The 26029-nt window shown below is 44.1% G+C and overlaps 1 protein-coding gene across 4 annotated transcripts in view; it reads right to left on the reverse strand.

Annotated features, from left to right (window-relative positions):
• The window catches only part of LOC104013991 (creatine kinase S-type, mitochondrial), an 83163-nt gene that overhangs the window by 55866 nt on the left and 1268 nt on the right, over positions 1-26029 (reverse strand). For all 4 annotated transcript variants that reach the window (XR_015707598.1, XM_087770694.1, XM_087770695.1 and 1 more), the window contains exons 2-4: positions 4022-4195; positions 2226-2424; positions 670-765 (exon numbers count right to left, since the gene is read on the reverse strand). Coding sequence is in view for 3 of the 4 variants with exons in the window: in XM_087770694.1 (XP_087626820.1) it covers positions 670-765; positions 2226-2424; positions 4022-4173 (447 nt within the window). In the remaining variant the exon portion in view is untranslated. The remainder of the gene's footprint in view (positions 1-669; positions 766-2225; positions 2425-4021; positions 4196-26029) is intronic.

Below are 26029 nucleotides of genomic sequence, written 5' to 3' on the forward strand. Positions count from 1 at the left end.
CTGTGCCTGGCCTTGTACCTTTTTTATCCTGACCCTGCTTCACTGACCTGACCTCAGGCCTGCCTTGTCACTATGAGCTTCTCTGTCAATCACTGGGCTGTTGGCTGAACCTGGTTACTGTAACTAGACCTTTTCTCTTCTTGCCTGGGTACTGTGGAACTGTGCCCTTGGTGAGCCCACTGCTCTGCCTGTCTTGCTATCACTCTTGGCTCCTGGCTTGCTCCTCTTGTAGAGCAGCAGAGTCTCACGCCTCTGACACTTCTACATGATGTCAGGGTGTAATTGAATAGAGTAGTCAGGTGAACACTAGAGTAGTCAGGTGAAAGAGGTCCAGTAAAGAGAGGAAATTAGAAGAGAAGAATAAGGAAGAGAAAGAAAGGCCATGTAGGTGCTAGCCTGGTTTGTCCTTTGTGAGATGCTGAAAACCCCAGCAAACCTAAGCTGTAAACTAACAGCCTTGCAAAAAAGAAAGGACAGAACCAGGCCTCACTTCATTTAGACATACTCCCTGTGGGATGTGCCATTTCAGTCATTTGTGGCATTCCTTAGCCCTAAAATCATTTTCTTTGGAGTAGGATCAGGGGAAAAAAAGTACTATTACATACAATACCATCATTGTAAGAAGCAGCATTCAGTCTTTATTTCCTCATTATTTTATTTAAATCCTACCTTGGATGCATCCAGGTCTGTGTGATGCTTCATTGTGCGTGGATCATAGCCATTATGTCTCACTTTAATGACAGGGTCAAAGATCTCAGCAAATACCTATGGAGTCAAGAGAATCTACAAAGAGTCTTCAGTATCATAGAAACACTTTAATGCACTAACTTCAGTCACAAGGGAAATCCCTTGGTACAGGTTCCTGGATGGCAGCCATAAAGGGGACTTTGCAAGTGCTGACAGGGGTAAATATGAAGGGAAGGGTCATATGTGGGTTGTATCTTCGAAAATTGGTCTCTGAAAAAATTATATCTCAAAATCTGATCTATTTTCAATAGATCTCTCTTTTATGTAGCAGAAGGTAACTGCCAGTAGTTTGCCATGAGTTTCTCAGTTGCTCTGAGTTTCTGCTGTACCTCTTAGAAGCAAAACATGGAATTTCACCCTCTGTCTCCTAACAATAAATTGGGAGATTATTGGTGGTGGATTTTAGTCTTTTTGACCTAAACAGTGCTCTGTAGTGATTGTTCATCTTCACAACAAAAATTGCACCTTACCTTACAATTGCACCTTACTTTAGTTACAAGCTTATTCTAGTTACTACAGATAGGTACTGGATGTGGTGGCAACCAGATTAGATTTCAGGATTAGCAACTAGAATACACGTTCAGTCCCCAGGCAGCTTGTGTCCTGTTCTTAGGTCATATGAGAATACCTATGTCTTCACTGCCATTGGATACTGGTGCTAGTTAGAGCCATTTAGCACAGGTATGTCAACACTGATCACAATCACACCTTCATTCTGTTGTGCAGCAATAACTCTGGCAGAGCTTTTCAAGGCAGTCACCATGTCTAAATAAGTAAAACAAATCACAGAAGCTGGTAGTTCCAGAATACCAGATGTCTTCTTCCATCCAGAGCAGCCTAGCATTTGGGATACTATTAAGAGATTGTATAATAGATACTGTTGTATGGTAGACTGAAGGAAGCAGACCACAGAGGTCAATAAAAATAAGGATTTTCTTCTTTTTCTATTCTTCTTGTTTCAGAATTACATAAACCTGTCTATCCTAATACTATCTTTGGCTTTTGTTGTGGTACAATAACTATGGCTTAAAGATGCCCTGCACTTCACAGAAGCCATTTTCTTTTCAGTTCTGCCTCAAATGTTTTACAATGTAATTTCCATATTACCTTTATTTTTATGTGTCTCATTTTTTTTCCATAAACTAGGTTTAGTAGTAGGAAAGAGAGCAGCTGTTGGAGGCAAATAGAGTATTGCTCCCAAGCAGCCATATTTTATTAACTTTGACTGCAGTAGAGAGGGCTCCTTTAGCAATGCCTCATATTCACTGCATTTCCTAATGTAGAATAGCATTCAAATCCTCATAAAGAGTAGGGAAAATACTGTCTTTATGCACATGGCCTGCCCTTATATATTCTCTGGGATACAATTTCTCTTAGGAGTGCATATTCTACTAAGAATCTGTGTTCATATAACAAGCTCTTGTGAACTATACCATACAAACTGAACCAAATATGATAGCATTGTGAAAATATTTTACCTCATAGGATTCTTCATCACCTGCAACCATGCCCACAGTTTTAATGAAAGGATGGCCAGGATTGTCAACCCCGGTTTGGATACACTGGTCTAGGGTGTAGCCATTGGGAGTCATCTTGTCCCTTAGCCTAGCATAAATTGCTGGTGTGAGGCATTCAGCCATGCAGTTGTTATGTTTGCGGAGATCAGGATAGTCTGCACTGAAGAGAAAAAAAGTCACAGGTACTTAATGTGATATCTTTAAACAGTAATCTTTGCTAGTTTAAGAAACTAATTAAGCAATCAGGAGATATGGAGTACATAGCACAGTTGAAAAATATGATTAGTTCTTGGTTTATACATGTATTGGGTTTATGCGGCAAGGTTTTCGTAGCGGGGGGGGGGCTGCAGGAGTGGCTTCTGTGAGAAGAGATCAGGGTCTGCCCCTATGTCGGACAGAGCCAATTTCAGTTGGCTCCAAAATGGACCCACCGCTGGCCAAAGCTGAGCCAATCAGTGAAGCTGGTGGCACCTCTGTGATAACATATTTAAGATAGGGTAAAAAAACACTGCATAGCAGTTCTGAGAGAGAGAAGTGAGAAAAAATGTGATAAAAACAATCCTGCAGGCACCAAGGTCAGTGAAGAAGGCTGTTCTTGCAGCTTTGTGGATATCAGTGGAACTGTCTGATCTATATCAGCTGGGAATCTAACTCTTTCACAATATTTGGGGTTGTTTTACAAAAAGCTGTACAGTATAATAAACTAGAGAGAATGAAGTCATTATGCTTTAGTAAAGCATTTTTGCAAGTGAGTCAGATCACATTGACCTTGTTTTGACAACACTTTTCTTTATGCACAACCCCATTATTTTTATAAGAATGTATTTGAACTAAGATACTATTTGCCACGTAAAAAAAAGTCTGTCAAAGCCTGGTCCTTTTTTTTGGTGTTTTGTTTTGTTTTGTTTTTTCACAAATATGGCCAGCAAAGTCAACTTACATATCTGTAGTTAGGTTCTAATCATCAACCAACTAGTTTTTAAACAGAATTAAGAATATTTCAAGTACAGTAATTATATAAGAGATTTCTTTACTACTTGCGTAATTAAAATACTTTCATGGTTCCTAATAGTAGAATCTATACGATCAGCCAGTCCAATAGGCGCTGAAAGCTGAGATAAAATAAGGACTGATTTGGTGCTTTGCCTAAAAATTGAACCATTTTTCAGGCTTGTCATTTTTTGGCAATGTTTTTGTGAGTGTGTTGATATGATCTCACATCCCTATTTTCTGGTCTTGAAGGCCATTGTCAATGCTATCTAAAACTGGGGTTATTAATAAAGGATGCTGGGTGTTAGGTTGTCAGTCAACAGCCCATATGCAGACACATAGATGGTGTGTTTGCATGAGGGAGTAGGTACTCTGCAGCTTTAATAGGGATCTTGCAAGAGCACATAGTGATAGGACAAGGGGTAATGGCTTTAAACTGAAAGAGAGTAGATTTAGATTGGACATAAGGAAGAAATTCTTCACTATGAGGGTGGTGAAGCACTGGAACAGGTTGCCCAGAGAAGCTGTGGATGCCCCATCCCTGGAAATGTTCAAGGCCAGGTTGGATGGGGCTTTGAGCAACCTGGTCTAGTGGAAGGTGTCCCTGCCCATGGCAGGGGGGTTGGAACCAGATGATCTTTAAGGTCCCTTCCAACCCAAACCATTCTATGATTCTATGATCTTCCTCCCCCAAAGAGTTAAACGCTATGCCTAGCCCAGTTAACTGGGCCCTATGCTCAGCTGACTACTTGACCCAAAGTGCTTACCTTGGAGGGAAGAGTTTTCGTTTTTCTTGAACAGCAGCCTTAACATTTTGCTTACTGAGGAGGTACCCAGTGGTTAGGACCCCTGTGCCTGCTGCTGCAAAGAGTGCAGCAGTTGCACGACCAGCCAGGAGACGACAGAATGTGCTAGCCATTCGTCTTGGAAGGATACAATTTCTAGAAGAGAAGACAACCTAAAATCAACTCATAAGACCTCATACAACGTAAATGAAAAATAAACCCTCACTTTTAACTGTAGTCCAATAAAAGAAGCAATTAATTTTTATTATTGGTTTGCATTGGAACAATGTGTTAAGAAAAATGGTTAGCATTTACTGTATTCCTATATACCTTTGGTAGACTTGGAAATCAATTGATTTTTTAGTGCTGTATTGAGTGCACACTTCTAAACCCAACACCCAGAATATTTTAATTGTTTTAATGATTTAGGGCCATAATTGAATGCTTTAGCTTGCTTCATAGCAACAATGCATTACACAGAGACATCTTTCCACTGACCAAAAACATACAATATCAGAGTAAGAAACAGAAGACAAAAATATTTAAAGTGAAAGGAGTATTTTGGTGAAAGGGGTAATAGGAAAGGATGTTGAAATCTTGTGGAGGTTTTGAGTCGGAGGTTTTGAGTATTTCGTGGTATAATCAATTATATAATGCTGACTGTAGATTGCAGGGATTTGTGGCATGGGGCGAGCATAAAGCATCCTGCAAAGTCGGAAGTGTGTGTTCTATATTTTTATTGAAAATGCTTCCAGGTGACTCTGTTGTAAGTGGCTGTCCAGTCAGAAAAGTCAAATGTGGCAGGACGTGGCATTAGGTAGGTCATTCCTTTCAGTGCTATCAGATACTGAAACTCATGTGCCTTTTCCATGCTAGCCTGACCTGTTAAACACTTTGTGCTTTTTTTCCATATGATTAAAGTTGAAGTAGGCCAGAACTCATCAGCCTGAAAAAGAGACAGTTTGGAGGAGGGATATGATAGGGACCTAAAAATCCTGAGTGGCATGGGAAACGTGGATAGAGATCAACTCTTCACTGCCTTTTCCAATATAAGAATACAGTCCATCAAATGCAACTAGTGGGAGCAACATTCAAAACAAATGTAGGTGAATCTTTACACAATCTGTCATAGACCCATGGAACTCCTTGTCAAAGGATGAGGTAGATGCAGGACATTTACATGGGTTCAACAGGAGACTGGACAAGTACATGCAAGAGATTCATTGTGGGCTTTAAGCAGACAAATGAAAACAGGCTAACAAAATTCCCTGATCTGAAAACAGCTAAAAGCTGTGAGAGTATCAAGGAGTATCACATGTTTGTTCTGCTCTCTTCTCTGAGCATCAACTTATGGCCATTGTTGGACAGAGTACTGGGTTATGAAGACCCCCTGGTCTGGATCAGTACTGTTATTCTTGACATTTAGGATACTATGGAAGTATACGAGCATCTTTCAGAACAACAAATATGCCTAAAGAAAGCAAAGTAAAATGATTTCTTCAAGCCACAAGGTGTCACTTAGCAGAGGCACATTATAAGTAGCAGTTTCTGGCTCAGCCTTGAGGTACCAAACTAGGATTATGTTTGTCTCTCAAGAAATGAAGACCTTTCCTTCTTCAAGACAAAGAGAGAATCTCCTTTGCATTTATACCACATGTACTGCACAAAACTTTAAAATAAGCATGAACACAATGGATACCAAACTTAGAGGCCTTGCTGCAATTCAAGAATGTTCTTAGTGTGAGCAGCAGGGTGGGCGAGGGGGGGCTCTTTTAAAGATGAAAATGTGTAGAGCCTGCCTCATGACATGTTCCTATAAAATTCCTGTAGTATGGATTTTCAGAGAGCTAGGGAAGAAAAGGGCTAGGTGTTTGGAGAGATGAAGTCATTGTGGGCAACATTGCTTCGGGAAGACAATCCAGGCTCTTTCCAGATTTGTGATGTGGAGGCATTCTCTGCTCTCTGCCAGCCAACCAGGCCAAGGTCAGGGACAGAAGGCAATGTAGACTCTGCCCCTTCCCTTCTAACAGCAGCTACTCTATAAGGGACAGGGATGAAGTCTAGGAAAGGATTTGGCCTCTAAAGTGAAGAGGCCTGTGGGACTCCTGAATAAAAGAGAAGAGTCAGTAGGATTGAAAAAGCCTCTACAACAGAGAAATAAATATGTAGGGCTTTACAAAGCACAGGAACCTTATTTTTAATATTTCATCCTTAGCAAATATCACTATAATGAAGAAATGTGTCTTAGGACAATAGCATGTGAGGAAGTCCTCAACCCCCTTCCACATATCTACTAGGCTAGCTATCTTTTGAGTCTGTTGGCCAATATATAATTGCTCTGTAATTTTGAGTCATATATATCATGCTTGCAGTCTCTTTCTGCATAGAAAATGATTCCTGAACAGTGGCCCAGAGAGAGACAGTAACACCAGCAAGATTATCCAAGCTTAAAATACTTCCCAGGAATTTGTGTGCTTTATTAATTATTCCCAGCAGTATGTTCAGAGTGCAGTTATGGTTTTGGGATTATGTCTAGAGTACAGGAGATCTCTGAATCTAACAGAGAAAATGGCATGTTTTATGAAAGACTGAAGAAGAGAATGCATGTTTTTTCTTTCTCAAAAGAGAATACATTTTTTTCTTCCTCAGAATCAGAATTTGACTTGCAAAGCACTATCTACTTTGTACTTGTCACGTAATATGTGAGATGAGAAACACAGGAGATGTGTTTCAAATTTGAGTCATTTGTTTCATATCCTATATCTTGTTTAAATAATTTTATACCTGAATTTTGTTATTCTTAACTGTCTCCTCCATGCCCTCAATATTCAATATATATCTGTCTAACTTTCTGTTCAGAGAAAAGTGTTGACTGATTGAAAGAATTTTCAATATTCTTTCTTTGAAAGAATTTCCCTAAAACAGAAATAGGGAGAGACACACAGAGAGGGCAATTTTTTTCATTAGGAATACATTCTGACTTCCTCAGCTATTCCAAGTCCTTGAGAATTAGTTGCACAGCACTAGAATATAATGAAATATGTATTGATACATGAATGGGACAGGAGGCAGATCATTCCTTCTTGGCTCAGCAATATAGCCTTATCTTACCTTATGGGAATGGTTCCACTCCATTAATGAAATAGTTTAGGTAAGTGAGAATTGCAGGACTGGCAACAGGATTCCCCCCCCCCCCCCCCCAAATGCAGCGGGACAATGTTTGACTGTAAACCAAAACCAAATATCAGGTTTGTGATAGAGGTTTTGTACTCCTTTCCTCTACTCCTTATTTAGAAGATGGTTCTTTTTTTGCTTTTTCACAATGCAGCATCCCCGTCCTACACTTTGGAAATATTTGCTTATGACTAATCTCTGGAAAACTATCATTATCATACCTAAGTTTCTCAGAAATAGTGGATGTATTTTCATAACAGCTCTATGTATTTATAGTTCTGTTTCACAGATCCTATTATTACTGCAGGGAATTGTCTGACAGTCAAAATCCTGTCCTGAAAACCAGATTTGTCAAAATCCTCTTGCAGATGATGACATTATGACTTCAACCATCCCAGGCACTCATCAGTCTCCACCAGCTTGGATTCTTGGTAGCTTCTGAATCCTGTATCACTTTAAGGGACAAATCTGGTCCATATATCTGAATAAAGTAGAGGAATTGCTAGCTGGTTGAGGGAGGTGATTGTCCCACTCTTCTCTGCACTGGTGTGGCCTCATCTTGAGGACTGTGTGCAGTTTTGGGCACCACAGTACAAAAAGGATATGAAGCTACTAGAGAGGGTCCAGAGGAGAGCCACAAAGATGGTGAAGGGTTTAGAGGGGAGCCGTACGAGGAGCGGCTGAAGTCACTTGGTCTGTTCAGCCTGGAGAAGAGGAGACTGAGGGGAGACCTCATCGCAGTCTACAGCTTCCTCATGAGGGAAGGAGGAGGGGCAGGTACTGATCTCTTCTCCCTGACCACCAATGATAGGACCCGAGGGAATGGCAGGAAGGTATGCCAGGGGAGGTTTAGGTTGGGCATTAGGAAAAGGTTCTTCACCCAGAGGGTGGTGGAGCACTGGAACAGGCTCCCCCGGGAGGTAGTCACGGCGCCAAGCCTGACAACATTCAAGAAGCAATTGGACAATGCCCTCAGACATATGGTGTGAATTTTGGGGTTGTCCTATACAGGGACAGGAGTTGCACTCAATGATCCTTGTGGGTCCCTCCTAACTCAGGATATTCTATGATTCTATGAATTGTGTGCAATATATGTTTAGAAAGCCACTTGAGGCACAACAGCATAATTATAATGCTTTAGAAATAACCAGAGCATTGTACATGTTGACCACAGAATGTACCGCAGCATAACAGGTAATTAGCAGCCTTAGGCCATTATATTTAGTTATGCCATGTATCTGCTGGCAAGGATACACTTTGCTGATAGCTGTTTTTACATAACCTCCATTCCTTATATTAATGAGATGTGACATGAAAGTCCTATGCTTTGTAACAGCAGCTACTGACTGACTGACTGCATATTTTTCTACCTTGGAGCCTTTTCCAATGACCAAGTATGCACAACAGATAGATAGAAGCAACATTCCAAAAAGAAAATCACTATACAGTTCAGTACGATGTTATGGTCTGTGACTGGAAGCTAATCACAGTGTGTTCTTAGCTATGTACTTGGAATTAATCTGTTCTTGAGGAGCTGAGAACTACACAGGAGTTCTGTGGGAGTGAAGTATGCTAGAAGTTGCTCTCTGTAATTTCTTTGGGGGATAAACCATGCTCAATCAAGTTGTTAAAAGCTAAAGGCTCTATAACTGCTGATTCAGTGCTTCTGTTCTTGTCTTTCTTTTTGTCCTTGTGACATTTATTAGATAAGCGAGCACCTGATACCGAGAGCAGCAGAGCAGAGAGCAATTCTTTCGCAGAATTTGATGTGCAAACAATATCTGCTGCTGATAGCTGGCATCCTCAACTTTTATGTTGAACTACACTGTATACCTGAGGTATACTGAAGTCACGGAAATCACAGTCTATGAAAAGAAAGTAAAATAAACGACCTGGAAAAAGAAATGGATGAACCTGAGAGAAAAGAAGCAAGTTTAAAAAAGCAAAGAGACTTTTTCTGTAACTCAAAAGGTGGAGGCTTTGTGCCATAGCTGATCTAGGAAATACGGAGAAGTTGTACACTTGGTTGTACCTTAATTCTTCTGCAGAATGAGTATGAGGACCCCATCCTTGCTCTTCTTTATGCTTATGTTTGTCTAGATCACAGAATCATAGAATCATAGAATCGTTAAGGTTGGAAAAGATCCTTAAGATCATTGAGTCCAACCGTTAACCTATCACTGCCAAGTCCACCACTAAACCATGTCCTCAAGCACCACGTCTACCCTTCTTTTAAATACCTCCAGGGATGGAGACTCAACCACTTCCCTGGGTAGCCTGTTCCAATGCCTGACTACCCTTTCAGTGAAGAAGTTTTTCCTAATATCCAACCTAAACCTCCCCTGGCACAGCTTGAGGCCATTTCCTCTCGTCCTATCCCTTGTTCCTTGGGAGAAGAGACTGACCCCCACCTCGCTACAACCTCCTTTCAGGTAGTTGTAGAGAGCAATAAGGTCTCCCCTCAGCCTCCTCTTCTCCAGACTAAACAACCCCAGTTCCCTCAGCTGCTCCTCATAAGACTTGTGCTCTAGACCCTTCACTAGCTTTGTTGCCCTTCTTTGGACACGCTCCAGCACCTCCATGTCCTTCTTGTAGTGAGGGGCCTCAAAAATGAACACAGTATTCAAGGTGCGGCCTCACCAGTGCCGAGTACAGGGGCACTATCACCTCCCTGGTCCTGCTGGCCACACTGTTCTTGATACAGGCCAGGATGCCATTAGCCCTCTTGGCCACCTGAGCACACTGCTGGCTCATGTTCAGCTGGCTGTGGACCAACACCCCCAGGTCCTTTTCTGCCAGGCAGCTCTCCAGCCACTCCTCCCCCAGCCTGTAGCGTTGCATGGGGTTGTTGTGACCCAAGTGCAGGACCCGGCACTTAGCCTTGTTGAACCTCATGCAGTTGGCCCCGGCCCATTGATCCAGCCTGTCCAGGTCCCTCTGCAGGGCCTTCCTACCCTCCAGCAGATCGACACTTCCACTCAGCTTGGTGTCATCTGCAAACTTACTGAGGGTGCACTCAATCTCCTCATCCAGATCATTGATAAAGATATTGAACAGGACCGGCCCCACTACTGAGCCCTGGGGAACACCACTCGTGACTGGCCGCCAACTGGAGTTGACTCCATTCACCACCACTCTCTGGGCTTGGCCATCCAGCCAGTTTTTAACCCAGCGGAGAGTGCACTTATCCAAGCCATGAGCAGCCAGCTTCTCCAGGAGAATGCTGTGGGAGACAGTGTCAAAAGCCTTACTAAAGTCCAAGTAGACAACATCCATAGCCTTCCCCTCATCCACTAAGCGGGGCACCTTGTCATAGAAGGAGACCAGGTTAGTGAAGCAGGACCTGCCTTTCATAAACCCATGCTGGCTGAGCCTGATTCCCCAGTTGTCTCGCACGTGCCGCATAATGGCACTCAAGATGATCTGCTCCATGACCTTCCCCGGCACCGAGGTCAGGCTGACAGGCCTGTAGTTCCCCGGATCCTCCTTCCGACCCTTCTTGTAGAGGGGCATCACATTTGCTAGTTTCCAGTCATTTGGGACCTCCCCGGTTGAGCAGGACTGCTGATAAATAATGGAGAGTGTCTTGGCAAGCTCCTCTGCCAGCTCCCTCAGTATCCTCGGGTGGATCCCATCTGGGCCCATGGACTTGTGAGCATCCAGGTGGAGGAGCAGGTCGGTGACTGCCACCTCTTCAACAAATGGGACTTCACTCTGCATCCTGTTTTCATCTCCCAGCTCAGGGGCCTGAAAAACCTGAGAATGACTAGCTTGACTATTAAAGACTGAGGCAAAGAAGGCATTAAGTACCTCTGCTTTCTCCTCATCCTTTGTGGCAATGTTTCCCTCCGCATCCAACAAAGGAGGGAGATTCTCCCTGGCCCTTCTTTTGTCGCTGATATATTTGTAAAAACATTTTTTGTTATCTTTAACGGTGGTGGCCAGTTTAAGTTCTAGCTGGGCCTTCGCCTTTCTGATCTTCTCCCTGCATAACCTGACAACATCCTTGTAGTCCTCCTGAGTCGCCTGCCCCTTCTTCCAAAGGTGGTAAGCTCTCCTTTTTTTCTTGAGTTCTAGCCAAAGATCTCTGTTCAGCCAGGCCGGTCTTCTTCCCCGCCTGCTCGAATGTTTAGTGATGTTCAATGCAAAGCTTTTCAGTCCTAAGGCAGACAGTCCCAGTAGTGACAGTTTTCTTGTTCCCTTCCTCCCTTATTCAGGCAGCATTAGCAGTTTTCTTACCGTTGAGGGTTTGATGCATTAAATGGATCTGTATACTTTGGGAACAACATTTTGGACACCTGATCAAAGGCAGATTTTATACACATAAAATTATTTTCCTTTTTGAATTTAAAAAAAAAGCCCATAACCCAAGTATATTTCTTTTTTGCAATGTTCTCTTCCATTCTGGTTGCATGCCCTGTCCCCAGGATACTTTGTCTTCTTGAATCACAGAAAAGCCCTTCCCTTACTCTACTTTACCTGACAGATCCTTGTCTAAGATCTCTTTAAAGCTTCCAACACTGGAGATTCCACAGCCTGTGTAGGTTAACTACCTTAAAAAAAAATCAGATAGCAAGATGGGCTCCTTTTTTAAAAAAAACCCTAATATCTGACTAAAGGTCTCTTGTTAGAAATTAAACCCAGCAGTCCTCATCCTAACATTTACTTCCCTAAACTTTATAGTTCTGTGAGCAGAAGTTCAGTTTCTGTCTTTACTAGTAAGTGCCTCAGGTTTTTAAACTAAATTGCTCCTGCAAAAAAGGTGACTCTTCTAAGAAAGTGATCTGACAAGCATCAATCATAGCATCACACAGTTGACACCTGCAGGAACTGGAAGATGGTAGCTGTCTTGATCTTGCACCTTAGGTAGGTAGGAACTTCTGACTGGAGCTTGGCATGGCAATTTTAGGAACAATCATTCTCAAAACCATCAAATGCAAAGGGTCTAGGAGAACACGACAGGTTTTGTTGGTTTTTTTTATGGGAATGTCCTGGTTTCAGCTGGGATAGAGTTGATTTTTTCTTCCTAGTAGCTGGTATAGTGCTGTGTTTTGGATTTAGGATGAGAAGAATGTTGATAACACACTGATGTTTTAGTTGTTGCTAAGTAGTGCTTACACTAGTCAAGGACTTTTCAGCTTCCCATGCTCTGCCCGGTGCACAAGAAGCTGGGAGGGGGCACAGCCAGGACAGCTGACCCAAACTGGCCAAAGGGCTATTCCATACCATATGATGTCATGCCCAGTATATAAACCGGGGAGAGTTGGCTGGGGGGCAGCGATGGCTGCTCGGGAATGGGCTGGGCATTAGTCAGCGGGTGGTGAGCAATTGTATAGTGTATCACTTGCTTTGTATATTATTATTGGTTTATTACATTATTATTATTATTATTATTATTATTATTATTATTATTATTATTATTATTATTATTATTATTATTACTCCTCCTCCTCCTCCTCCTCCTCTATTTCATTTTATTTCAATTATTAAACTGTTCTTATCTCAACCCACGATTTTTCTGACTTTCACCCTTCCAATTCTCTCCCCCATCCCACTGGGGGGGGGGGGGGAGTGAGCGAGTGGCTGTGTGGTGCTTAATTGTTGGCTGGGGTTAAACCACGACAGTCCTTTTTGGTGCCCAATGTGGGGCTGGCATAGCCACAGCGCCTGTTGCTGGGGCTGGCATAGCTGCAGCGCCTGTCACCGGAGCTGGCATAACTGCGGCTATAGTTCTGAATTTAAATGCATATAATACTGCAGCACAAACTAAGCCTATGTTATGCATTACACAGGTAGTTCACATACAATCAGAAAGTAGATTTGCACAAAAATATGACATTTTTAGTTCAGCAACCAAAACAAAGAACTTTTAAATAAATAGGGTGGGTAATGAACAAGACAAGTTATTTAACAGGAAACAAGACTGTTTTGCTTTTCACATTTTTGTCTCCCTTAAAAAATAGATTGATTTCTAAACAACATATTGTATTGAAACAAAACTTAAAAAAGGTTCATTCTGAAAGTGTCTAAACTGAATGTTTCTCCACCTAAAAAGATTCTAATCAAAACTATTTGTCAAATCTGACCACAAATCATGAACAGTTGGTAGGTTTTTTTCCCACAGAACACGTCAATCTGCACTAACAATAAATTTGTACCATCACCACCAGTGTAGATTCAGAGAAAGGTAATTATCCCAGTCAAAGGCATAGTTACAATACGCAAGGTTTTGTAAGAACACTTTACCAGAAATACCATGCTGTGATTCAGATTTCACTGCAGTATCACTAGGTCGCCACTAAAAGTATTTCACTTTCATTGGTGAACATTTACCACTGTACAGCCTTAAAAACAATAGAACATACTTTTTCTTGGTATAGAAGTTTACTAAGGGTCTTCCCTAGTGCTCATGGTGATAGAAAAAACATTTTCTCATAGATGCTTATAATGCATCTATTGAAGGGGAAGGGGAAAGAGAAGATTTTTCAAGATCAGAACTTTCATGATTATCAGTTTTAGCCCTCTGAAAAATAATCCAGGGTTTTCCTAAACTAATTCAGTGTGTTAGAAGGAAAACACCTCTGTTACAAAAGCATCCATCTTGAATTTAAAACTATCCAGAGTGAATATGGTCCTGAGAAGCTAAAAGGGAGTTTGAAAGGTTAATCAGTCTCTGAGTTAAAAATAAATAAAAATCATACCTTACTTCTTGTCTGCACTTGTTTGTCTTCAATTTTGAATCATTGGCCTTTGTTATGACTTTATGAGTTTATTTTTTATGTCTACTAATTATCTGTTTTATATGTAGCTACTTAATGACTAGCTTTTTTTTTTTAATGTCTCTCCATCATTTTTTTTTTTTATATATTTTTTTCAAATATTTTCAAATTTCTTAATCACTCTTTGGCTCTTCCCTGAACTCTTTGCATTTTATTTTCATTCCCAACATCCTCCTGATACCAGAACAGTCACTGGATTCCAGTAATGGTTGTACTAAGTGTAGTGATCCTGACTGGAAGACCATTGGACATTGAGGAGTTAGTTAGTTAGTGATCCACATAACGGCTAACCAGAGTAGGCCCAGGCCCATGCTGTTCTGTGCTGCACGTACAACATGGCCTTCAAGCCTGTGTTGTGCTGCACAAATCCCTTGGCTGCAGGATAAACTTAGCCAGCTCACTGCACCAGAGGAGCCTGCAGGCAGCTCCCACTTGGTACCCACTATTATGCCACCTGCGTGGCCTTGCCTTTATCTAACAGTGCAGCAAGAAGTTCTCATGAGAATATAATTTCTATTTGCCAGTAGAAATGATGAATAGAGTTGTTTCCTTTTAAGAAAAGCCTGTAATAGCTGGAATGACCAAAATGGGGAAACCCTTTCTACGGACAGGGTCTGCACGGCATGCTATGTGTGGATCAGAGGCCCATTAGATACTGCATAACTCAGGGTTCCCAGTATCTAAAGGGATGTAAGATTATCTATATTATTCTTTCTTTCTTTATAGTGTTAGGTCTAATAAATAGCATTTTAAATGATACTTTACAGAGTGCTTTTCTTAGTGGGATAATAACAAACCAGCACCACCTGGTGCAAAGCACCAAGTCCCCAAAATAGAAGCAGCAGAACATCTCTACAGTTACTAAATAATTAATGCATTAAAATATCATATTAGCCCTTTGGGACCACAGCAGATCACTAGAAGTTCAAGCTCTGTTAATTGCCTAAATAGTTTTCGCCCCTTTTAAGAATCACAGAATTTTCCGAACTGCAAATATAGAGTGATGACTAGAGTCATCAGCAAAGTATGATTCTGGAGTGACTACAGAGCTCTGGGGGCAGTAGTCAAGGGCATGGGGGCCCAGGTAGTGCTCTCCTCAATTCTGCCCGTGAGGGTAAAAGGCATGAGGAGGATATTACAGGTCAATAATTGGCTGCAGAACTGGTCTTGGCAACAGGGTTTTGGTTTCTATGAACATGGGACCCTGTTTGAGGATCAGCATATGCTTGGTAAAGATGGGATCCACCTCACTAAGTGGGGCAAACATATCTTTGCCAGTAGGATGGCTGACCTGGAGCTGACCAGGTAAGGAGGGTTTTAAACTAGGAATGATGGGGGACGGAGAGAGTTACCAGGAGCCCTGTGAGGGAGTTGTGGACAGGGTACATGAGCAAAGGGCCTGGGGTGATGCAACAGAAAAGGATCACAAAACCAAAAAACTGGGGTTTAAGCAGGGTCACATCCAGCATTTGCACGTAAGCAAGGAAGTGTCTACAAGGCACTGTTATGGAGAAAACCCCAAAATCCTTCCTGGGAAATTAGCATGCTGGGGTGCCTCTCTAAAGTGCCTGTACACTAATGCATGCAGCATGGGGAATAAACATGACGAATTAGAGATCTGTACACAGTTGCAGGGCTATGATCCTGTTGGGATGATGGAGACATGGTGGAATGGCTACTGAGATTGGCGTGTTGCAATGGAGGGACACAGGCTCCATTGAAACTGAAAGATACTTTGAGACATTGAGACTGAAAGACCGTACTGAAAGACAGTACAGGAAGACAAGGAGGGGGAGTTGCCCTTTATGTTAGAGAACAACTGGAATGTATGGAGCTCTGTCTGGGGATGGATGATGAGCCAAATGAGAGTATATGGGTAAGAATTAAAGAGCATACAGGTATGGAAGATGTTGTAGTGGATGTCTATTATAGTCTGCCTGACCAGGAAGAACAAGTGGATGAGGCCTTCTACAGACAGCTAGAAGCAGCCTCACATTTGCAGACCCTGGTCCTCCTGGGGAACTTTAACCACCCCAATATCTGCTGGCGGGACAACGGAGCAGGGCATAAGCAATCTGGGAGGTTCCTGGAGAGCATCAATGACAACTTCCTCACCCAAGTGACAGAGGAGCCAATGAGGAGAGGTGCCCTGCTGGACCTCCTGCTCACCAACAAAGAGGGGCTCGTTGGGGATGTGAAGGTCAAAGGCAGCCTTGGCTGCAGTGACCATGAGATGGTGGAGTTCAGGATCCTGAGGGGAAGGAGGGAGGAGGGTGAAAAGCAAGCTCACAACCCTGGACTTCAGGAGAGCAGACTTTGGCCTTTTCAAGGATCTGCTTGGAAGAGTCCCATGGGATAAGGCCCTGGAGGGAAGAGGGGCCAAAGGGTGTCTACAGCAGTGGAAGAAGACCAATTGGCAGCACAGAAATAAACCCATCTGGGCTGCTGCATTGTGACAGGACATTTCTGCCCAGGTAGAGAACCTTGCTGTAAAGGTACGTCATGTAGATGCTCACGTGCTTAAGAGCAGTGCTACTGAAGAACATTGAAACAACGAACAGGTAGACGAGGTTGTCAAAATTGAAGTGGCTCAGATGGACCCGGACTGGGAGCATAAGGGTGAGCTATTCGTAGCTCAGTGGGCCCATCTGGACATCTAGGAAGAGATGCAAAGTACAGAGACAGGGGTGATCCAGGGATGGGCCTGAACACTGAAGCCATCACACAGGTTTTCCGTGAAAGCAAAACATGCACCATAATCAAGCGAGCCAAGCGAGTAAAGCCTCTCTGGTATAGAGAACGGTGGCTGCAATATCAATATGGGGAGGCCTGGCAGATCAATTATATCACACTGCCATGAACCCACCAAGGCAAGCACTGCATGCTTACCATGGTGGAGTTGACCACCAGAGTGCTGGAAACACCCTGTAACCAATATCACCGCTCGAAACACCATCCTGATCCTTGTAAAGCAAGTTCTGTGGCAGCACAGCATCCCAGAAAGAATCAAGTCAGACAACGGGACTCATTTCCAAAGCAATTTCATGAGCATCTGGGCCAAGGAACATGACATTGATCATAGAATCATAGAATAGTTTGGGTTGGAAGGGACCTTTAAAGGTCATCTAGTCCAACCCCCCTACAGTGAGCAGGGACATCTTCAACTAGATCATGTTGCTCAGAGCCCTGTCCAACCTGACCTTGAATGTTTCCAGGGATGGGGCTTCTACAGCCTCTCTGGGCAACCTGTTCCAGTGTTTCACCAAACAGGATTGGGTGTACCACATTCCCTATCATGCACCAGCCTCTGGAAAGATTGAAGGGTACAATGGACTGTACTGAAAGCAATGGGCATTGGGTCATAGAAGGACTGGGATGCAAATTTAGCAGAAGCCACTTGGCTGGTTAATACCAGAGGATCAGATAACTGACCTGGCCCTGCCCAAACAAAACTCCTATGTGCTGTAGAAGGAGATAAGGTCCCTGTAGTGCGTGTAGGGAACTGGCTGGGAAAGACATCATGGGCAAATCCATTCATAGGATTTTTTTGGTCAAGGACCCAGGTATAATTGGTGGGTAATGCAGGAGGATGGGGAAATCTGTTGTGCACCTCGAGAAGATTTAACCCTAGGGGAAAATAACCCATGATTTGAGTTGTATATTATAGGAAGTACAACAGCAGGAATCACCTGAACCAACAGAGAACGAGCCTTGCAAGAAGCCAAGCAAGTGCAGCAGCGACCCAACCTGATCTGGCTTTGGCATCCAATAACTCAACACAACACACAACCTCTCCTGTCCTGAGTGACCACCATAATGAATGGAGCCCAAGTCATAGACTAAGTGAACTCAGTGGACATTTTATGGACATTTTACAAGGGAAGCCCATAGACTACGGGAATGATATCTGTGTATATATCAAAGGACAGGAAGGGGGAGTGGTGATTAATGAGAATGTATTGGATAGTGTAGGACCAGAGCATGACGTAAATGGCATGGAATAAGGTGTAGAGGTTGCACTGGGTTTGGCTGCGATGGAGTTAACTTTCTTCATAGCAGCTGGTATGGTGCTGTGTCTTAGATTTGTGGCTAAAACAGTGTTGATAGCACACTAGTGTTTTGCCTATTGCTGAGCAGTGCTTGCACAGTATCAAGGCTTTCTCTTTTTTCCCACTCTGCTCCCTGCAGTGAGTAGGCCAGGGGTGGGAGGGGACACAACCTGGACAGCTAATCCAGGCTGACCAAAGGGATATTCCATGCCATACAACATCATGCTCAGAAATAAAAACTGAGGGGAGGAGGAGTTTGGAAGGTAGCCATTGCTTGGAGACTGGCTGGGCATCAGTCTACTTGTGGGAGGTGATGAGTGATTGCCTTTGCATCACTTCTTTTGTTTTCTTCCTCTTTCCTTCGCTTATTAAATTATCTTTATCTCAACCCATGAATTTTCTTGCTTTTGCTCTTCCTATTCTTTCCCCCGTCCCAGTGGCCCGGGAGAGCGAGTGAGCAGCTGTGTGGTGCTTAGCTGCTGGCCAGGGTCAACCCACCACACTACTTAAAAAATGTTTCTCTGCTAATTGGTTTATAGCTGCATCAATCTTTGCAGAAATTAGTTCTTTCAATGCACCACAAGCTACATACACATTTGGACTTTATTTTGGAAACATATAGGACTGAATTAGTTGCATCTTAACTAGCCTGGTGCCAGGAGGAGCTGTGCTTCAGTACCAACCACTTCTGAAGCAGCTCGAACCCCTTCATATGCCGCCAATATCTCTTTTTCAGTTGGCGTATAGCGGGCCTCGGATCCTCTGTATCCTCGTCTCCAAAACCCTAGGGGCTGACCTCGAGTCTCCCCTGGTGCTTTCTGCCAGAGGCTCCAGGTAGGGCCATTCTCCCCGGCTGTGGTGTAGAGCACATTTTTTACATCTTGTCTTGCCCGGACTGGCCCAAGGGCTACTGCATGAACTATCTATCTCCTGTTTAATTTGTTCAAAGGCTTGTCATTGCTCAGGGCCCCATTTGAAATCGTTCTTCTTCCGGGTCACTTGATAGAGAGGGCTTACGATGAGACTGTAATTTGGAATTTGCATTCTCCAAAAACCCACAACGCCCAAGAAAGCTTGTGTTTCCTTTTTGCTGGTTGGTGGAGACATGGCTGTCGTTTGGTGATCACATCAGTCCATGGCAAATGGTGGGGCTGTGTTTCCACCCCTGGGGCAGTCGATTCCAGGTGTACCGGACGCCCCTCCAAGTGAAAGCGAACTGTGGCCTGCACTCCGCTGCCAAAGGGATTGAGAAGAACGCATTAGCGATATCAGTTGTGGCATACCACTTGGCTGCCTTTGACTCCAATTCGTATTGAAGTTCTAGCACTCTCCATTAGACTTTCGCACTGGCCATATGGGACTGCTAAAGGGTGAGCGAATCTTGCTGATCGCTCCTTGGCTCTCCAGCTGACAAATCAGCTTATGGATGGGAATCAGGGAGTCTCTGTTGGTGCGATATTGCTGCCTGTGCACTGTTGTGGTGGCGATCGGCACCTGTTGTTCTTCGCCCCTCAGCAACCCCGCAACAGAAGGGTCCTCCGAGAGGCCAGGCAAGGTAGACAGCTGTTTAATTTCCTCCGTCTCCAAGGCAGCTATACCAAAAGCCCCCCAATACCCTTTTGGGTCTTTGAAACACCCTCTCCTGAGGTAGTCTATGCCAAGGATGCACGGGGCCTCTGGGCCAGTCACAATGGGGTGCTTTTGCCACTCATTCCCAGTTAGGCTCACTTCGGCCTCCAGTACAGTCAGCCGTTGGGATCCCCCTGTCACTCCAGAAATCCGGATGGGTTCTGCCCCTTTATAGCTTGATGGCATGAGGGTACACTGTGCACCGGTGTCCACTAGAGCCTTATACTCCTGTGGGTCTGATGTGCCAGGCCATCGAATCCGCACAGTCCAGTACACCCGGTTGTCCCTTTCCTCCACCTGGCTGGAGGCAGGGCCCCTCTAGTCCTGATCACAGTATTCATTACTCACTTCTTGTAAATGTGAATCAAAAGTCCCTTTATTAAGACCGGAAGCAAAATCAGCCCTTCTACTCTGTCTGGGGAACTGCTCACCAGGAACTGGAGCAGCGATTGTCCTGGAAGAACCCCCTTGCGTGATTGTTTTTCCTTGCAACTCACGTACCCGTGCCTCTAGGGTCGAGGTAGATTTTCCATGCCACTTCCTCACGTCCTCTACGTGGTCACGCAGGTAAAACCACAGGGTGGCCCATGGTGTGTATCCACTATATCTTCTCTCTTGAGCAGAGGGACGCTTGCTCCTAATGGCTGAGATACTGGTCCGTACAGGTGAGGAGTAGGACATGTCCTCTTTGAATCACTGGAACTCCCAGGACAGTTTTTCCGACAGTTTTTCCACAGCTGAGATGCAATCCCGTAGGGAGGAAGAGAGACTTTCTTCATATTGCTGGAGTTGGCCAGCCAATTCATCCACTGTTGGTCCCTCTCCATCTTTCCATGTCATTACTGCCAAAGAGTTTGCATACGATGATGGTGCGCTCCGTACAAACTTCTGCCACGTGGGTCGTGTGCACTGGACTTCATCTGGATCTTTGGATAACTGCTCATTGTCCAGGTCATTATGCATCACCTCCAGCACGGCTAATTCCCTCAGGTACTGGATACCTCTCTCCATGGTGGTCCACTTGCCTGGGTGACATATAACATCTTCCTTGAAGGGATACCTTTCCTTCACACCTGACAGGAGTTGCCTCCAGAGGCTGAGGGCTTTTGCCCCTTTTCCAATCGCTTTGTCAATGCCCCCTTCCCTAGAAAGGGATCCCAGCTGCTCGGCTTCCTTACCCTCTAATTCCAGGCTGCTGGCTCCGTTATCCCAGCATCGGAGCAGCCAGGTGATGATGTGCTCACCTGGACGATGACTGAAATCTTTTTGCATATCTCGCAGCTCACTCAGGGACAGGGATCGGTTGGTTACCATCTCATTTATGGGTTCTGCCTCTTCCTCCTCCTGTTCTCATGATGGCCCTGGTTCATCGTCATCCCTTACTAAACGAGCTGATTTTCTTGTGTATTTCTTCTTGTGTATAGGGGTGACTGATTCCGGCACAGGTTGGTTCTCTGGTTCAGCTGCAGTGCCTGTCGCCGGGGTTTGAGTAGCCACAGTGCCTGTAGCGATGGTATTCTTAAATAGTTTTTTAAACCTAAACAAGACCTGAACCCCATTCACGAGACATGGGAATAGGACCATGCTGGTTTGAACATCCCAAGGATATTAAAAATTCTCAAGAGCTGTTGTAACGAGCCTGAAGGAGAAAGGGAAGGTGAAGGAGCGGGGGAAAGTGTCCCTTCCTGTCTCACCCACAGATTGGTTCTCCAAGGAGAAGAGGTAAAAAGTGTAATTATTAATAGTTTCCGAGAGATGGCTCCCAAACTACGGGCATGACAGAAGTGCTGAGTACAATCTCACGACCAAGAATTCTATTCCTTTTTTTGGGAAGCAGCTAAACACCACACAGCCATTCGCTCGCTCCCCCCCCCCAGTGGGATGGGGGAGAGAATCGGGGGAAAAAAAAAGTAAAATTCATGGGCTGAGATAAAGAGAGTTTAATAGGACAGAAAAGGAAGGGAAAATAATAATAATAATAATGATAAAAGAATATACAAAACAAGTGATGCACAATGCAATTGCTCACCACCCACTAACCGATGCCCAGCCCGTTCCCGAGCAGCAGTCCCCCCACCGGCCAACTCCCCCCGGTTTATATATTGAGCATGATGTCATATGGTATGGAATAGCCCTTTGGCCAGTTTGGGTCAGCTGTCCTGGCTGTGCCCCCTCCCAGCTTCTTGTGCACCGGGCAGAGCATGGGAAGCTGAAAAGTCCTTGACTAGTGTAAGCACTACTTAGCAACAACTAAAACATCAGTGTGTTATCAACATTCTTCTCATCCTAAATCCAAAACACAGCACTATACCAGCTACTAGGGAGAAAAAATAAACTCTATCCCAGCCAAAACCAGGAGAGGTGCCCTGCTGGACCTCCTGCTCACCAACAAAGAGGGGCTCGTTGGGGATGTGAAGGTCAAAGGCAGCCTTGGCTGCAGTGACCATGAGATGGTGGAGTTCAGGATCCTGAGGGGAAGGAGGGAGGAGGGTGAAAAGCAAGCTCACAACCCTGGACTTCAGGAGAGCAGACTTTGGCCTTTTCAAGGATCTGCTTGGAAGAGTCCCATGGGATAAGGCCCTGGAGGGAAGAGGGGCCAAAGAAAGCTGGTTAATATTCAGGGGTCACCTCCTCCAAGCTCAAGAGCGATCCATCCCAACGAGCAGGAAGTCAGGCAAAGATCCCATGAGCCCTGCGTGGATGAACAAGGAGCTCCTGGCCGAACCCAAATGCAAAAAGGAAGCATAAAGAATGTGGAAGCAAGGATGGGTAACCTGGGAGGAATACAGAGATACTGTCTGAGCATGCAGAGATGCAGTTAGGAAAGCCAAAGCCCACCTGGAACTGAATGTGGGCAGGGATGTCAAAGGCAACAAGAAGAGCTTCTAGAAGTGCATAAGTGGAAAAAGGAAGGTTAGGGAAAATGTGGGCCTGCTGCTGAATGGAGTAGGGGACCTGGTGACACAGGACATGGAAAAGGCTGAGGTACCAAATGCCTCAGTCTTTACTAGCAAGACTGGCCTTCGGGAATCCCAAACCCCAGAGACCAGGGGCAAAGGCTGGAGCAAGGAAGATGTACCCTTGGTGGAAGAGGATCCGTTCGGGGAATACTTAAGCAAACTGGACATACATAAGTCGATGGGCCCTGATGGGATGCACCCACGAGTACTGAGGGAGCTGGCAGATGTCATTGCAAGGCCATTCTCAATTATCTTTGAATGATCATGGTGATTGGGAGAAGTTCCTGGGGACTGGAGGAAAGCAAATGTCACTCCTATCTTAAAGAAGGGCAAGAAGGAAGATCCAGGGAAGTACAGGCCAGTCAGCCTCACCTCGATCCCTGGGAAGGTGATGGAGCAGCCAGTCCTGGGAACCATTTCCAGGCACGTGAAAGGCAAGAAGGCGATTGGGAGTAGTCAGCATGGATTCACCAAGGGGAAGTCATGCTTGACCAACCTGATAACCTTCTATGATGAAATGACTGGCCTGGTAGATGAGGGGAGAGCAGTGGATATTGTCTACCTTGACTTCAGGAAAGCTTTTGGCACTGTCTCCCATAAGATCCTCATAGAGAAGCTGTTGAAGTATGGGCTGGATGAGCAGACAGTGAGGTGGAGTGAAAACTGTCTGAACGGCTGGGCACAGAGGGTGATGTTCAGGGGAACAAAGTCTAGTTGGAGGCCAATAAGTAGCGGTGTACCCCAGTGGTCAATACTGGGTCCAGGCCTGTGCAACATCTTCATTGATTGGAGTGTGCTAGATTGAACTTCTAGACCGTATACCTGTTTAGCTGAGTTAGAATCATAGAATCATTGAATCATTTAGGTTGGAAAAGACCCCTGAGATCATCGAGTCCAACCGTTAACCTATCACTGCCAAGTCCACCACTAAACCAGGTCCCTAAGCGCCACCTCTACCTTCTTTTAAATACATCTAGGGATGGTGACTCAACCACTTCCCTGGGCATCCTGTTCCAGTGCCCGACTACCCTTTCGGTGAAGACATTTTTCCAAATATCCAATCTAAACCTCTCCTGGCCCAACTTGAGGACATTTCCTCTCATCCTATCACTTGTTACTTGGGAGAAGAGACTGACCCCCCACCTTGCTACAACCTCCTTTCAGGTAGTTGTAGAGAGCGATAAGGTCTCCCCTCAGCCTCCTCTTCTCCAGGCTTAACAACCCCAGCTCCCTCAGCTGCTCCTCATAAGACTTGTGCTCTAGACCCTTCACCAGCTTTGTTGCCCTTCTTTGGACATGCTCCAGCACCTCGATGTCCTTCTTGTAGTGAGGGGGCCCAAAACTGAACACAGGACTCGAGGTGCAGTCTCACCACTGCTGAGTACAGGGGGACGATCACTTCCTTAGTCCTGCTGGCCACACTATTTCTGATACAAGCCAGGATGCTATTGGCCGCCTTGGCCACCTGGGCACACTGCTGGCTCATGTTCAGCTGGCTGTGGACCAACACCCTCAGGTCCTTTTCCGCCAGGCAGCTCTCCAGCCACTCTTCCCCAAGCCTGTAGCATTGCATGGGGTTACTTACAGCTTTACAAAACGCTTGGACAACTAGCCTTACACATTTTGCCTTTATTATGCCATTCTGCTCGCAATTTGGATGCTGGATTTGCCTCATGATAGCTAGTTAAGATATCTTTTGTATCCCTCCAGGACTACACATGCCTTTGGCTCAAGGGTGGAGCCTGGAGTACAGCTCAATAGTTCTGAGAGTGGAATTTGTCACTGGCAATAAGTCCTTTTAAAGTTTTATTTCCAAGGCCATTTGTACTTGTACTATAACTTGAAGAAAGCAAAAATATTGTTCTACAGAAGTGAAGGAATACAGAACAATTGGCTCAGCAACAGCTGCTACATATTTTCCATGCAACTGGTTTACTCCTATAGTGAACAATTTTGATTAATTCCTTACAAACTGTCTTGTGGATCAAGTTAATAGGGAGTGATCACTTCATGTGTGAAGTGATTAATTGTGAGGGGAATAATGCTATGTTGACTTAAAGTAACAGTCACTAAGACATGCAACATATATCATTAAGTGTCTGCAAAAACAAGTTTTCTTCATAGCTGAACACAATTACTCCTGATCTCCCACCACATCAGCACTATAAAGGGTAAGCAATTCAGAGCCAAATTGGAATTGCCTTTTCTAGAGCAATATTCAATAAGCTATGGCTTCCAGCGAATCGGCAAAACCAATCTGAAAGGTCATGATCTTGGAGGTCATAGCCTATCTCTTTTCTCTCCCCAAGATTTGCTCAGCTACCTGTAACCAGCCTTTAGAACATTAGTGTTCTGACAGGAGTGTATTGTGTTTTTAAAATTCCATTTTAATACTATCTATCAATCTATCTATCTATCTATCTATCTATCTATCTAAAACCTACCATGCACAGAATGCAGAGACAAAAGCCAGCTGCGAGATTCAGTAGAAGTCACTGCAGCAATTCTGGTGCTGGCTGAGAAACAGCCCAAAGGATTCCAAATATCATTTAAGGTGGAGCTGCTGTTAGAAGCCACAGTCTGAATCCATGATGAAAAAAAAAAAAAGATAATGCCTCTTTTAGGCATTAAACCAGTTTTCCCTCTTCACAATACATCTAGATTACAGCCTCTGTTAAAGGCCAATGTAGGCTCCAAAAGAAATACAATTTTTATAGATCAGGTCCCTCACCAACACTAAAAAGATGCCTTTTTTTAATTAATAACTTATGAAAATTCTATTGAACCAAGACATATCAAAACTCCCCTTGCCACTCTGACCAGAGGTTGCATAGAATTCTTCAGGACATTTGATTCACAGCTACAACCTTGTTCAGACTATTTCAGCAGTGTCATATTGCACACAGTGATCCTGTGATCTGCACACAGGTGAAACCATTCCATCCATTTTAGAGACTGAATCATCATAAATGCACAAACCACTTCTTTACCCTTTAAGGAACTTGCAATCTTTACTACTACTTTTAATATAAACAAACTCTTTTACTTTCTTGAACTTCTTTTAAAGAGAAAGTTGTCAGCTCTATTTTCTTAGATTGATATTCATGTATTTGAACATAAATATTGATTATCCTTTATTTTACACTAGGCAGCACATGTGCTTTTAGCCAAGGATGGAAAGAAGATACAAGGGTTACAGACTGAACAGTGACATTTCCAGAAATAGAACTAGATTAAATATTTGAATCATGTCATGGGTGATATTAAGTGCCACACCATGTGATCCTGAGTGACATTTTAGAGGAATGGCAGAGTCATAGCCAAAGTTCACACAGACACATAAACACCGATAACATATATGCACATTTTAAACTGTTAAGTTGTCTAATGGTGATACTG

The sequence above is a fragment of the Nipponia nippon genome, unplaced genomic scaffold (assembly GCF_047370975.1).
Source record: "Nipponia nippon isolate SJK-2023a ecotype South Korea unplaced genomic scaffold, ASM4737097v1 scaffold_33, whole genome shotgun sequence".
In the NCBI taxonomy this organism is placed as follows: domain Eukaryota; kingdom Metazoa; phylum Chordata; class Aves; order Pelecaniformes; family Threskiornithidae; genus Nipponia; species Nipponia nippon.